At 43.1% G+C, this 16,177-nt stretch overlaps 1 protein-coding gene across 2 annotated transcripts in view; it reads right to left on the reverse strand.

Annotated features, from left to right (window-relative positions):
* The window catches only part of LOC122553898 (tau-tubulin kinase 2-like), a 308,413-nt gene that overhangs the window by 214,565 nt on the left and 77,671 nt on the right, over window positions 1-16,177 (reverse strand). For both annotated transcript variants that reach the window (XM_043698390.1, XM_043698389.1), the window contains exon 3: window positions 906-1,053. In XM_043698390.1, coding sequence (XP_043554325.1) covers window positions 906-1,053 — 148 coding nt within the window. The remainder of the gene's footprint in view (window positions 1-905; window positions 1,054-16,177) is intronic.

The following is a 16,177-nucleotide window of genomic DNA, read 5'->3' on the forward strand; positions in this document are numbered from 1 at the left end:
ACAGCACAGCAGGTCAGGCAGCATCTAGGGAACAGAAGATTCGACGTTTCGGGCACATGCCCTTCTTCAGGAATGAGCAGAGAGTGTTCAGCAGGAGACCCTCCTCCCTACCTTTTATCTTCTCCTGCTGAACACTCTCTGCTCATTCCTGAAGAAGGGCATGTGCCCGAAACGTCGAATCTTCTGTTCCCTAGATGCTGCCTGACCTGCTGTGCTGTTCCAGCAATAAAGTTTCAGCTTTGATCTCCAGCGTCTGCAGACCTCACTTTCTCCACAATTAAGTGACACCCACATCGCAATCAATTTAAAAAAAATAAAATGTCCTGGTCAAAACATGTCAAGGAGGACATTATGCACCAAAGCAGTACACCTGAGACTTGCCAGAAATGGGGAATTTTAGCTGAGGAGAGATGGGACAAGCTAGGATTATTTTCTTTGGACCAGAAGAAGCTGAAGAGCAATTTAATTGTGGTGTATAAAAATACAAGGATACAATGGAAAGATAGGACCCATTTCTATGAGCAGAGATGTCAAGATCCAGTGGGCAAATATGTAAACTAATTGGCAGAAGGATTTGAGGGGAGTTGAGCAATTATCTGCCCACTAACAATATGGAGATCTGGAACTCTCTGCCTGAAAAGGGTAGTAGAGGAAGAAACCGTATTCATATATCACAAATACTGGGATATGAACTGCAAGCACCATAACCTGTTGGACTACAGATCAAGAGCAGAGAGGTAGAAGTAGGGTGGATAGCTCTTCAATCTGTATAGTCACACTGGGCCGAATGTTCTCTAGTGTAAAGTTTTGAAATGTTTCCCTAATAACCAATCATTCAGAAATACAATGACCAACTATTGCAAGAGAGAAACAAACTTATGAACATGTAAAACTTAGGAACTTACCTTGTAGTTTCTTCAAAACAGCAACTTCCATTTTGAGAACCTGCTTAGGTTGTTGGGCTGACTCCACTTTAAGAGCAACATTTTCCTGGGTCAGAAAGTCTATAGCTTCATAGATTTCTCCAAAGCCCCCACCTCCAATCTTTTTCAACTGTAAGACAAAAGAAAAAATATTAATTACTATAAATATTCATACAAAGCATAAAATAAGTTGGACATCTATTGCTGAACACAATTATAAAATCCACTGGTCATCAATTGCAAAGTCATTAAACAGTTACAACTTGTCGACATTAAACAGTGAAAGAACAGCACTGATATTATTTAAGTCAGAATGAAGCTCCCCTCCAAGCTACACATCAATGTGGGGCAGCACGGTGACTCATTGATCAACACTGCTGCCTCACAGTACCAGGGACCAATGTTCAATTCCACCCTCAAGCAACTGTCTGTGTGGAGTTCCCACATTCTCCCCATGTCTGCGTGGGTTTCCTCCGGGTGCTCTGGTCTCCTCGCACAGTCCAAGAATGTGCAGGTTAGGTAGATTGACTGTGTTAAATTCTGCATAGTGTCCAAGGATGTGTAGGTTAGGTGGATTAGCCATGGGAAATACAAGGTTACAAGGATAGGGTAAGGTGGTGAGCTCTTCAGAGAGTAGGTGTGGACTTGTTGGGCTGAATGGCCTGTTTCCACAGTTTGCGACTTCTATGAAAAGTGGTTCCCATGTATCTTTTGCCTCGGTCCTTTCAGACAGTGGAGGTCATGGGTTTAAAACCTTGGTAAGTTGCTGCAGCGGATATTGTAGATTGTATATACTGCAACTGTGCATTGGTGAAGAGACTGCATGGTCCAATCAAACAGGCTGCTTTGTTCCAGATGAGTGCTATAGGAACGTCACACTGAATGTGACCAAAATAAAGTAAAACTTTCCCTTCTTCAAGTTCTCTGCAGCCATGGAGACACAGTTAACCAAGCCATTCTCCTCAAAAGCATGGCAAATGTTGTCAAGCTAAGTGGAGGTGGCCTCATTAGGTTTCATTCTTGTCTGATCACAGCAAAAGAATCACTCACCAATGGCTTCTCATCCTGATCCTGAATACTAACATCTGGTCAAATAGCATCCCTTTTAAAACTTTCACCCATTTGCAAATGTCTCCAAGGACTAGTCTTTCCCTATCTGAGTAACATCAGCATAACATCAGAGAAACCTATGCTCTCTTAATTCTAGACTTGTGAATTCTTAATTTTAAATTGCTTCACCACTGAGTGCCATCCCTTTAGCTGCCTGCACCTTAAGCTCAGTAATTTCCCTTCTGCCATTCCACCTCACTTTTCAAGTTTAAGGTACTTCTTGAAACTCACCTCTATGACTAAGCTTTTGGTCATTTGAACTAATATCTGCTCATTTGTTCAGTGTTGTATTTTGTTTACACCCAAGTTGCCACCCAAGTTGATTGGATTGTTAAGAAGGCGTATGGTACATTGGCTTTCAGTAGCAGGGTGATTGAGTTCAACAGTCATGAGGTTATGCTGCAGCTCTATAAAGCCCTAGTTAGACCACACTTGGAATATTGTGTTCCATTCTAATTGCCTCATTATAGGATGGATGTGGAATATTTAAAGAGGGTGCGAAGGAGATTTACCAGGATGTTCCCTGGACTGGAGGGCATGTCTTATGAAGAAAGGTTGAGGGAACTAGGGCTTTTCTCATTGGAGCTAAGAAGGGTGAGAAGTGACTTGATAGAGATTTACACGCTGATGAGAGGCATAGATAGAGTGAATAGTCAGAGACTTTTTCCAGGACAGAAACGGCTATCACAAGGGGGCATAATATTAAGGTGATTGGAAGACGGTTTAGGGGAGATATCAGAGGTAGGTAGTGCATGGAATGCACTACCAGCAGTGGTTAGTAGAGTCAGATGCGTTAGGGAAATTTAAGCGTAACTCTTGGATAGGCACATGGATAATAGTACATTGAAAGGTATGATTAGATTAGATTCCCTACAGTATGGAAACAGGCCCTTCGGCCCAACAAGTCCACACTGACCCTCCGAAGAGTAACCCACCACAACCCTATAACTACCCCTGCCTAATGCACCTAACACTACGGACAATTTAATATGGCCAATTCATCTAACGTGCACATCTTTTGGATTGTGGGGGGAAACTGGAGCACCCGGAGGAAACCCATGCAGACATGGGGAGAATGTGCAAACTCCACACAGACAGCTGCCAGAGGCTGGAATCGAACCTGGGTCCCTGGTGCTGTGAGGCAGCAGTGCTAACCACCGTGCCACCGTGCCGCCCCTGGTTAGTATGTAGGTTAGTTTGATCTCAGGATAGGATAAAAGGTTGGCACAACATTAAGGGCCGAAGGGCCTGTACTATGCTGTACTGTTCTATGTTCTTTTAACTCAGGCTACTGAGTCCTAGAGTCATACAGTCATAGAGATGTACAGCATGGAAACAAACCCTTCGGTCCCACCTGTCCACGCCAACCAGATATCCCAACCCAAACTAGGCCCTCCTGCCAGCACCCGGCCCATATCACTCCAAACCCTTCCTATTCATATACCCATCCAAAGGCCTCTCACATGTTGCAATTGTACCAGCCTCCAACACTTCCTCTGGCAGCTCATTCCATACACCTACCACCCTCTGCGTGAAAAAGTTGCCCCGTAGGTCTCTTTTATATCTTTCCCCTCTCACCCTAAACCTATGCCCTCTAGTTCTGAACTCCCCGATCTCAAGGAAAAGACTTTGCCTATTTATCCTATCAATGCCCCTCATAACCTCTATAAGGTCACACCTCAGCCTCCGACGCTCCAGGGAAAACAGCCCCAGCCTGTTCAGCCTCTCCCTATAGCTCAAATCCTCCAACCCTGGCAACATCCTTGTAAATCTTTTTTGAACGCTCTCAATTTTCACAACATCTTTCAGATAGGAAGGAGACCAGAATTGCACGCAATATTCCAACAGTGGCCTAACCAATGTCCTGTGCAGCCACAACATGACCTCCCAACTCCTGTACTCAATACTCTGACCAATAAAGGAAAGCATACCAAACACCTTCTTCACTATCCTATCTACCTGTGACTCCACTTTCAAGGAGCTATGAACCTGCACTCCAAGGTCTCTGTTCAGCAACACTCCCTAGGAGCTTACCATTAAGTGTTTTGGAACTTTGAGTCCTGGCAACATCCTTGTAAATTTCTTCTGCACTCTTTCCAATTTAATAATATCTTTCCTATAACAAGGTGACCAAAACTGAACACAATACTCCAAATGCAGCCTCACCAATGTCCTGTACAACTGCAACATAACTTCCCAACTTCTCTACTCAATGCCCTGACTGATGAAAGTCAGTGTATCAAAAGCCTTCTTCACAGCCCAGTGTACTTGTGACTCTATTTTCAGAGAAGTGTGAACCTGAACTCCAAGATCCCTCTGTTCCACTACACTGCTTAAGGCCTTACCGTTCACCATGAAACTCCTACCTTCATTTGACTTTCCAAAATGCCAGACCTCACATTTATCTATATTAAACTCCATCTGTTGGAACAAGGCAAATGGAAAAGTCCCTGAGGCCATATTCATCCTAGCCAGTGACTTCGATCAGGCCAGCCTCACAGGTTCTACCAGAATTCTATTGCACGTCCCACCAGGGGACCAAATGTCCTTGACCATTGCTACACAACCATACCGCATCCGCACTTCAGAAAATCAGATCCCAATGCTCTGTTCCTCCTCACGTTACAACTTTTGAGTGTAATCTGGGAAGACCCAGCACAGAAGGTCGTACAATGCTGGTTTGAGACAGCGGAAGAACTTGTAGGACTGCTAGGCATCAGTGGACGAGTCCATATTCAAGAACTCAGCACCCAACCTAGGCAAGTACATCATCCCTGTTGTGCTTTCATTAGCAAGTGCATAGAGGACAATGTGCCAAAGAAGTCAATGTGTCTGCTCCCCAGCTGAAAACCACATAGGAACCAGGAAATCCATTGCCTGCTGAAGACCAGGAGTGCAGTGTTCAAGTCGGATGACCCAGACCTTTACAGGAAATCCAGATACAACTTCTGCAAGGCCATTAGAGATGCCAAGAGGCAATACCAGACCAAGCTGGAGACCCAAACTAATCACACGGACATCTGCCGACTGTGGCAAGGTTTACACGACATAATGGGACACAAAATGAAGCAGAACAGAATAGCAGACAAAAACACATCCCTTCCCCATGCACTCATTGCTTTTTATGCTCAATTTGAGCAGAATGCCAGCGAAAGAATGTCACCTGCCCACAGCCCCGGATGTACCTAATCTCTCAGTCACTGCTGCAGATGTCAGATCAGCCTTCTCGAGTCTGAACCCAAGGAAAGCAACTGGTCCAGATGGAGTCCCTGGCCATGCACTGAGATCCTGTGTGGACCAGCTGGTGAGACTATTTGCTAACATCTTTAACTTCCCCTTGCTACAATCTGAAGTGCAAGAAGACCTCCATCATCCCAGTTATCAGAGTCATAGAGATCTATAACACAGAAAAAGACCCTTCAATCCCTCGAATCTATATCCCATTTTCCAGTAATTGGGCCATTGCCTCATATGCCTTGGCATTGCAAGTGCTCATCTAAATACGACTAACATGTTATGAGGGTTTCTGCCTTTACCACCCTTTACAGGCAGAAAGTTCCAGATTCATAGAACATAGAACAGTACAGCACAGAACAGGCCCTTCAGCCCACGATGTTGTGCCGACCATTGATCCTCATGTAAGGTAAACCTAATGTACAAACTCTCAAATTTCTGTGACCATATGCATGTCCAGCAGTCTCTTAAATATCCCCAATGACCTCGCTTCCACAACTGCTGCTGGCAACGCATTCCATGCTCTCACAACTCTCTGTGTAAAGAACCCACCTCTGACATCTCCTCTATACTTTCCACCAAACAGCTTAAAACTATGACCACTTGTGTTAACAATTTCTGCCCTGGGAAAAAGTTGCTGACTATCAACTCTATCTATGCCTCTCATTATCTTGTACACCTCAATTAGGTCCCCTCTCTTCTTTCTTTTTTCCAATGAAAAACGTCCGAGCTCAGTCAACCTCTCTTCATAAGATAAGCCCTCCATTACAGGCAGCATCCTGGTAAACTTCCTCTGAACCCTCTCCAAAGCATCCACATCTTTCTTATAATAGGGCGACCAGAACTAGACACAGTATTCCAAGTGCGGTCTAACCAAAGTTTTATAGAGCTGCAACAAGATCTCATGCCTCTTAAACTCAATCCCCCTGTTAATGAAAGCCAAAACACCATATGCTTTCTTAACAAACCTGTCCACCTGGGTGGCCATTTTAAGGGATCTATGTACCTGCACCCCAAGATCCCACTGTTCCTCGCTGATCCTGCCAAGAATCTTGTCTTTAATCCTGTACTCAACTTTCAAATTCAACCTTCCAAAATGCATCACCTCGCATTTATCCAGGTTAAACTCCATCTGCCATCTCTCAGCCCACCTCTGCATCCTGTCAATGTCACGCTGCAGCCTACAACAGTCCTCTATACTGTCAACGACACCTCCAACCTTTGTGTCATCTGCAAACTTGCTAACCCATCCTTCAATCTCCTCATCCAAGTCATTAATAACAATTACAAAGAGTAGAGGCCCAAGAACAGAGCCCTGTGGAACACCACTCACCACTGACTTCCAAGCAGAATATTTTCTTTCCACTACCATTCGCTTCTTCTGTCGACCAGCCAATTCTGTATCCAGACAGCTATGTTCTCCTGAATCCCATTCCTCCTGACCTTCTGAACGAGCCTACCATGGGGAACCTTATCCTTATTGGAGCCTTATTGAAGTCCATATACACAACATCCACCACTCGACCCTCATCAACTTGTCTAGTAACATCCTCAAAGAACTCAATAAGATTTGTGAGGCATGACCTGCCCCTCACAAAGCTGTGCTGACTGCCTTTAATCATGCCATGCTCTTCCAGATGGTCATAAATCCTATCCCTCAGAATCCTTTCTAACACCTTGCACACGACAGACGTGAGACTGACTGGTCTGTAATTGCCAGGGATTTCCCTATTTCCTTTCTTGGAGAGGAATTACATTTGCCGCCCTCCAGCCCTCCTTCCTGCCCGCTTCTGAGTGAAAAAGTTGTCTTCACATCTCCTCAAAACCTTCTGCCTGTCACCTTGAATCTATGCCCTCTGGTCAGTGATCGCTTCACCAAAGAGAAATGTTCCTTCCTTTCTTTCCTGTCTATGCCCCTCATGATTTTATACATCTCAATCATGTATCCCCTCTGCTCAAAGGAAAACAATTCCAATCTCTCTTCATACCTAAAATTCTCCAGTCCAGGCAACATCCAGGTAAATCTCTTCTTCACTCTCCCCACTGCAATTACATCCCTCCTGTAACGTGGATTCCAGAACTCCACACAAAACTCTAATTGTGGCCAACCAACCTTTTATACAGTTTCACCTCCCTGCTCTCCTAAACTCTATGACTTGGCTAATAAAGGCAAGATTCCTCCTTAATCATTTCATTTACCTGATCTGATGCCTTATGGGACCGGTGTATGTGCACACTAATATTCCTCTGATCCTCGGTGCTTCCTAGATTCTACCATTCATCATGTTTTTCTTTGCTTTGTTTGTCCTACTCAAATGCATCAACTTACACCTATCCAGAGTGAATTCCACTGATCAGCCCACCTGACTAGCCTGTCTATACCTTTGTAATCTAAGGCTATCCTCACTATTTAGCACCTCATCAATTTTTGTAACAGCTGTGATCAACCCTTCTATATTCAAGTCTAAATTATTTAGATATATCACAAACAGCAATGCTGCAACAGTGATCCCTACAAAACCCCAGTGGACACAGGCTTTTAATCACAAACACACCTCTTAACCATTACCCTCTGCTTTTTCTTCATTCACTCATAGGCCATGGGTGTCAGTGGCTGGCCAGCATTTCTTGCCCTTTTCTTAAAAAAAGGTGCTGAGCTGCATTCTTGAACTGCTGCAGTTCACACGCTGCAAATTAACCCACAATGTCCTTAGGGAGAGACTTCCAGGATTGTGATCCGGCGATATGTTTTGAAGTCAGGATGATGAATAACTTGGAGGGAACTTGCAAGTGGTGATGTTCCCACGTTAGGCTTGCCCTTCTAGATTAAAGTGGTCTTGAGATTGGAAGGTACAGTACTTTCTAAGAATCTTGGGTGAATTTCTGCAGAGTATCCTGTCACTCAACAACTGTGAATCTAATTCGCCAAATGTCCTTGGATTGCATGGGCTCTCAGTCTCAAATCCTTATGCCCCCTGGTTCTGAACTCCCCAACCTAAGGAAAGGACTTTTGCTATTCACCTTATCTCTGCCCTTCATGAGTTTATAAACCTCCATAGGCGAAACGTAATATGCTCCGGTGAAAAAAATCCCAACTTATCCAGGAGAAAGTTAGGACTGTAGATGCTGGAGATCTGAGTCAAGTGTGTGGTGCTGGAAAAGCACAGCCAGTCAGGCAGCATCCAAGGAGCAAGAGAATCAATGTTTCAGGCATAAGCCCTTCATTAGAAATGCACTCAATAACGCAAACCCTCCAAAGTTAAAAATCTCACAACACTAGGTTATAGACCAACAGGTTGATTTGGAAACACCAGCTTTCAGAGCGATGTTCCTTCATCAGGTGGGTGCGGACACTTGATGAAGTCCACAACCACCTGAAGGAGCAGCGCTCCGAAAGCTAGTGCTTCCAAATCAACCTGTTGGACTATGACCTGCTGTTGTGTGATTGTTAACTTTGTACACCCTAGTCCAACACTGGCCTCTCCAAATCATCAAATCCTCCAGGTTAGGCAACATCCTGGTAAATATTTTTTAATCTTCTCTAATTTAATAACATCCATCCTATACCAGGGCAACACAGTATTCCAAAAGTGGCCTCACCAATGTCCTGTACAACCTCAACATGAAGTACCAACTCCTAATAATAGCATTAGGTTAGAGAAGTTGGGATTGTTCTCTTTGAAGAAAGAAGATTTGATCGATTGTATAATATTATAACAGATCAGATTTAGATAAGGCAAACATGAGCCATGTGTACTTGGAATTGTGGCTAGATGAGGATTCCCGGAAGTATGCCACAATTATTACCCATAATGGTTTATACCAACACATGAGACTGCCATTTGGGATATCATTAGCATGTGAGATTTTTTAGCAAACAATGGACAGCATTTTATAAGGTCACCATTAATTAGACAATGTGCTATAACAGGGAAGACCAATAAGTAGCACTGAGAGAACTTGGACAGAGTGCTTAGACGTTTCTTCCAGGCAGGCATAAGCCACAGAGGGAAAATTGTGTGTTTCAGACACCCCAGGTGACTCATTTGGGCTACAGAGTCAACAAAACCAGGTTACACCCATTGGAAGATAGAGAGGATGATCAAAAGTACCCTGGCTTCCATATCAGGAGCTTAGGTCTTTCCTTGGATTGGTGAATTATTATGGAAAGTACATATGTAACAAATTCATAAACTTCCATTCTGGCACCTTTGCATCAACTCTTTAAAAAAAGGGACACCCTGGGAAATGGTTGCGTAACCAAGCCATAGCTTTCAGAGAAGTGAAGAAATGGCCACTATACTCTAAAGTGTTGGCACAATGATCCGAAGAGATATCTTGTACTAACATTCGATGCCTCCCATATGGTATATCATCGGGACAGTATTATCTCATAGGAAGTCCAATGGAGAAGAATGCCCAAAAATGTATGCATCCAGGACTTTGGTAATGCACCTAGATAGAAAAGGAAGGTTTGGTGGTCACATTTGGAGTCATGAGGTTCCACCAATAGCTTTGCTGATGTAAATTTGTAATAACAGACCCCTGCTTGGTCTACTTAAAGACGACAAGGCAGTGTCACCCTTAGGTTCAGACCAAATTCAGTGGTGAGCTCTAATATTAAGTGAGTTAATACAAATTGGACCACCATCCAGGAGGCCGAGTAGCCGATGTATGCATTGAGCCACCTCCCATTGGCAGACAAACCACTGGTGGTACTGCCACTGGAAGAGTCTGTAATGGCACCAGGAACTCCAATGCCAGGCACAAGGCTCTGCTAAGCAAGAGAGATAATTTACTCCAGGAGACGAAGTTTGGTGTAGGAACCATGGGAATTGCCCTGCATGGTTAAGAAGCATGGTTGACACAAGGTCAGGTTTAATGACATATAAATTTTGGGTAGGTGTGATGTTCCTGACAAGCACATGGATTATACGAAAGCTGCAAAATCATAAGCAGTGCAGGAGTGAAGTGTGCCCGGCTCCTCGACAGCCTTTCTGACTATTTTGAAAGCCATGGGCTCTCCCGCTCTGCCAAGTATTGAAGAATCCTCAGAATCAAAGATGAACATGGCAGATGTCACCTCCTCGATGTCTCTGCCTACTGAAGAGAATGACTTTCTTCCAAGACACTGCAGGACACAAGAGATGAGCTACTATGCATTACACGGCATCCGTATCGTGGGCAAATTTGGAGGAACCTGGCCCAGTGTTAAAACACCCCAGGAGGTGCTACAAAACAAAGAGAACCAACCTATCACCTCAATCAGAGGGGAAGGGATGCAACAATTGTAGTAAGGTCAGCTGTGCACCTCACACAAAAGGAATTCCCTGATTGAACCAGATTAACAGCCCTATTCAGGGAACCCTGGCTGTCAGATAAGAACAGGCTTATCAGACATCCTATTCATTGAGGGAAATGGATCAGTGTCAAGGACTCGGTGATGGGATATCAGCTTCTGTGGAGTTATTTCACCGGGGATTTGTTGGACGTGAGTGCGGTGGATCTAGACACAATTAATGATTTCAAAAGGAAACTGGATGCCATTTGAAGGGAATAAACTTGCAGGGCCATGAAAATAAAAGGAAGGACTGGGGCTGATTGGATTGCTCATGGAGAGCTGGACTGGACTCGGAGTTGAATAACCTTCTTTTGTACTGTAATGATTTGATGATGCTAAGACTTATAGCAGCCGGACCTGGACATACATTCAGCGTGTTCAATGCCGGTGAATCATATTCTGGAACTTTGGGAATACTTTCACTGCAAAAATAGAAGCTAGAATATATGAGCAGGAGTCGATCCTTCAGCTTTTTAAGTCTGCTCCAATATTCAATATAGAGTCATAGAGATGTACAGCATGAAAACAGACCCTTCAGTGCAACTCATCCATACCAACCAGATATCCCAACCTAATCTAGCCCTTTGCCAGCACTTTGCCAGCATTTGACCCGTATCCCTCTAAACCCTTCCTATTCATATATCTAAATACCTGCAATTGTACCAGCCTCCACCACTTCCCCTGGCAGCTTGGTCCATACATGCACCATCACGTGAAAACGTTGCTCCTTAGGTCCCTTTTATATCTTTCCCCTCTCACTCTAAACCTATGCCCTCTTGTTCTGGACTCTCCACCCCAGGAAAAACACCTTGTCTATTTATCCTATCTATGCCCCTCATGATTTTATAAACCTCTGAGGTCAGCCTTCGACGCTCCAGGAAAAAACAGCCCCAGCCTATTCAGCCTCTCTCTATAACGCAAATCCTCCAATTCTGCCAACATCCTTGTAAATCTTCTCTGAACCCGTTCATATTTCACAACATCCTTCCGATAGGAAGGAGACCCGAACTGCATGCAATATTATCTGTTTCTGTGCTGTGACCTCTCCCAAACAGGTTCCTCCAAGATCAGTTTGTGAATTTCGCTTTGTTTAGTTTTCCTTGACACACTCCGATGTCCAGTGATACATGAATTCCAACAGCAAAGCAGATTCACTGCTGTGTCAGTTAGCAGTGAGTTTCTTTGTCTTTCTCCCTTACAGACCATGTGCTTGCTGCCTTTGCCAGTCTTTCTCTCTTTTAAAAGTGCTGTTATTTTGACTTTTTTTAGGCTAATCACTCAACTCAGTGCCCTTTTTTCAAGATCCCACCCACCTTGCCAAATTGGTATAAACCTCCCCAAGGATGCTGGTCCTATTCTGTCTCAGTTACAATCCGTCAAATTTGTACAGGTCCAAATACCCCCAAAAATAGTCTCAATGGCCCAGAAATCTAAAGCACTCCCACCTGCATCATCTGTCGAGCCACTTATTCATCTGGACTACCCACCTATTTCTATACTCACTAACTCATGGGACCAGAAATAATCCAGAGATTACTACCTTTTCAGTCCTGTTTTTTATAATAGGATCATTGAATCCGTATGTGGAAACAGGCCATTTGGCCCAACAAGTCCAAAGAGTAAACCACCCAGACCCATCCCCCTACCCTATTACTCTACATTTACACCTGACTAATGCGCCTAACTTACACATCCCTGAACACAATGAGACAATTTAGCATGGCCTATTTACTTAACCTGCACATCTTTGGTCTGTGGGAGGAAACCAGAGCACCTGGAGAAAACCCACGCAGACACTGGGAGAATGGGCAAACTCCACACAGACAGTGCAGAGGCTGGAATCGAACCCGGTCCCTGGCGCTGTGATGCAGCAATGCTAACCACTGAGCCACCGTGCTGCCCTTTAATCTACTTCCTAGCTTTTTAAATTCCATTTGCTGGATCTCATCCTGGAGTCTCTCTTGCAGCTGTTCCCCTTGTGATTGAATTCCTGACCACTCTAATCCTGCCATTCTTCTTCCACCCTGCTTGAGCAGCAGAGCCACCCACAGTGCCATGAAGTTGACTGCCACTGTTTTTTCCTGCACAGTCATTACCTGGAGTGAAATTTGGTTTGACACTTTTTTTAAAAAAAATTAGGTTAATGTGACGGTCATTCACTGAAACACTCACACAAGGTTGCAGAGTTTCTTTAACAACAGAAGTTCATTATACAAAACATGAGAACAAAAGTAAAACTCATACGGAACACAATTTCAAAAGATCTTTAAACAGTAAAATTAAGTTTTACACGTACTTGCCAACGCCATTACTTTGCAGAATTCCAAACCAGAGAAATTACACCTCTTCATCAACAAGAGATTCGAGTGTTATGGAGGTAAAAGGGAGTCAATGTCACAACTGAGTCAGCCATGATCTGACTGAATGGCAAAATAGGGTCATGGGTCTGCCTATTCTTTTTTCTTGTATCATATTCTTATAAAACTTAAGTTATTCTAGAACTATTTATGTACTTAACACCAATCAAAATGAATATCTATGAACATTGTTAAAATAATAAAACAGACATCCTCTACAGCTACTCAAAATACAGGACCTTCTATCTTAAGCATAACAAATTAATAGCCCCACAAAACCAATCGCACTACCTTATTCAAGTACTGGATAATAAACATTATAGTTTTATTTTGTTAAAGGGTACAAGTCACTGCTGTCTCAAGGAAATAGTTTTGTGAACTAATGCTTCTTATTAGCTGTTTATCTAAATGTGCAAGCACTGGGCATGGCTGCTGTTGTAAACCAATGTAGCTCACATCAACAGGAGCTCAAGACTTGATCAAGACTTCATATACTGCACCAGATATAGTGGGGAAAATGGTAAAGAGCTACGATTCTTCTCTCAATGGTTTTCTTGAAACAATGTGAGTTACTGCATGTTGGGAAAACAAACCCAGCTCTCAAACAAACTTTGCAGCAAACATCTCTGATTCCTGTAACCATTCTGGTAAGTGTTCTTTTCCATCCCTTCAAGGATCCTCTCTTTCCAAATGGGCGACAACCAGAATTGATTATATTATATCAATGGTCTAACAAGAGGTTTACAAAGGTTCAGCATAACTTCCCTGCTTTCATCCTCAAGTCTTCCATGAAGCCCAAGATCCTGCTACATTTCGCTACTCTCAAAATGTCCTGCCACCTAAAAATCTTTATGCACAAATCCTTAGATCTTTGTCCTTGTAAAGCCTTGAACTCTGTTATTAGTTATTTGTTTTTTCCTAATTATTTCACCAAAATACACTTCCATATATTAACTTTCATCTGCCATCTTACTGTCCATTCTACTTGCATGCCCATCTCCAAGTTTGATAATTTACACAAACCCATATTAAATATTCCATGCATATGTAAAGTAAATGTTGCTGCTTGGATTTGTAACCATTCATGATGGCATTGATAGATCTACATAATGACTGACATCCATGTCTTACTACTCTTGCGCACCAAAATCTCAGTTCTCCAAGAACAGAGTACTACTGAGTTAGTTCCAATAGTGTGTAGAGTGTTACAATGGCCAGTAGGTTAATAAGAAGAGTTAACGGACATACACACTGGGGTTAATGTCAGAAAATGCTAGAGAGAATATATGCTGCCAACCATTTTGCAAGGCTAATTTAGCAACATAACTTTGGACTTTGTTACCATGGACTTCAGCAAGGCAACTATGGACTTCAACAAGGCATTTGATAAGGTTCCCCATGGTAGGCTCATTCAGAAGGTCAGGAGGAATGGGATTCAGGAGAACATAGCTGTCTGGGTACAGAATTGGCTGGCCAACAGAAGACAGCGAGTGGTAGTAGAAGGAAAAATATTATGACTGGAAGTCAGTGGTGAGTGGTGTTCCACAGGGCTCTGGCTTGGGCCTCTATTGTTTGTAATTTTTATTAATGACTTGGATGAGGGGATTGAAGGATGGGTCAGCAAGTTTGCAGATGACACAAAGGTTGGAGGTGTCGTTGACAGTATAGACGGCTGTTGTAGGCTGCAGCGTGACATTGACAGGATGCAGAGATGGGCTGAGAGGTGGCAGATGGAGTTTAACCTGGATAAATGCGAGGGGATGCATTTTGGAAGGTCGAATTTGAAAGCTGAGAACAGGATTAAGGATAGGATTCTTGGCAGTGTGGAGGAACAGAGAGATCTTGGGGTGCAGGTACATAGATCCCTTAAAATGGCCACCCAGGTGGACAGGGTTGTTAAGAAAGCATATGGTGTTTTGGCTTTCATTAACAGGGGGATTGAGTTTAAGAGGCATGAGATCTTGTTGCAGCTCTATAAAACTTTGATTAGACCGCACTTGGAATACTGCGTCCAGTTATGGTCGCCCTATTATAAGAAAGATGTGGATGCTTTGGAGCTGGTTCAGAGGAGGTTTACCAGGATGCTGCCTGGACTGGAGGGCTTATCTTATGAGGAGAGGTTGACTGAGCTCGGACTTTTTTCATTGGAGAAAAGGAGTAGAAGATGGGACCTAATTGAGGTATACAAGATAATGAGAGGCATAGATAGAGTTGATAGCCAGAGACTATTTCCCAGGGCAGAAATGACTAACATGAGGTGTCATAGTTTTAAGCTGGTTGGAGGAAAGTATAGAGGGGATGTCAGAGGCGGCTTCTTTACACAGAGAGTTGTGAGAGCATGCAATGCGTTGCCAGCAGCAGTTGTGGAGGCAGGGTCATTGGGGACATTTAAGAGACTCCTGGAATTGCATATGGTCACAGAAATTTAAGGGTGCATACATGATGATCAGTGGTCGGCACAACATCGTGGGCTGAAGGGCCTGTTCTGTGCTGTACTGTTCTATGTTCTATATCAAACAATTAGTGAATTGCATTGTACCAGAGTACAATATTGTACCAAGGCAAGAACTTCGCAAGCATCTAGAGTGCTTTTGTAGGAGGAGAGATGGGTAAAAAGAAAATGAGTAATATTTTTGACAAAGTCTGAGTAATTCCCGAGAACCATTCAATCAGCACATAAAATTAAATACCACTGATCCAAATATGCAAACTGAAGACAGTGCAATAATCTGTTCAAATGTAAACGTATAAATAGAAATTACATCTATTTAGGTCCACGCAGAACCTCGCAAAATTCAATATGTAAAAGTGAGACATCAACAAATATTATCACAGAATATCTGAAAGAGATTCAAAGAGAATTGAAATTTCAAAAAGATGGACAAATATTTAAATGAGCTTCAGACAAAAATTAAGGTTCTGTTAAATATATTCCATTATAATATAAAACCCAATTTTTTTTGAGGGGAGGGATTATGGTGCAAAGCTACACGTAGCTGAATACAAGGACAAAGGTATTGTCATACTAGACATTATTAAGTTAAAAATCACACAACACCAGGTTATAGTCCAACAGGTTTAATTGGAAGCACACTAGCTTTCGGAGCGACGCTCCTTCATCAGGCGATTGACAATCATCTGATGAAGGAGCGTCCCTCCGAAAGCTAGTGTGCTTCCAATTAAACCTGTTGGACTATAACCTGGTGTTGTGT

This window comes from Chiloscyllium plagiosum, chromosome 10, assembly GCF_004010195.1.
Source record: "Chiloscyllium plagiosum isolate BGI_BamShark_2017 chromosome 10, ASM401019v2, whole genome shotgun sequence".
Lineage (NCBI taxonomy): Eukaryota > Metazoa > Chordata > Chondrichthyes > Orectolobiformes > Hemiscylliidae > Chiloscyllium > Chiloscyllium plagiosum.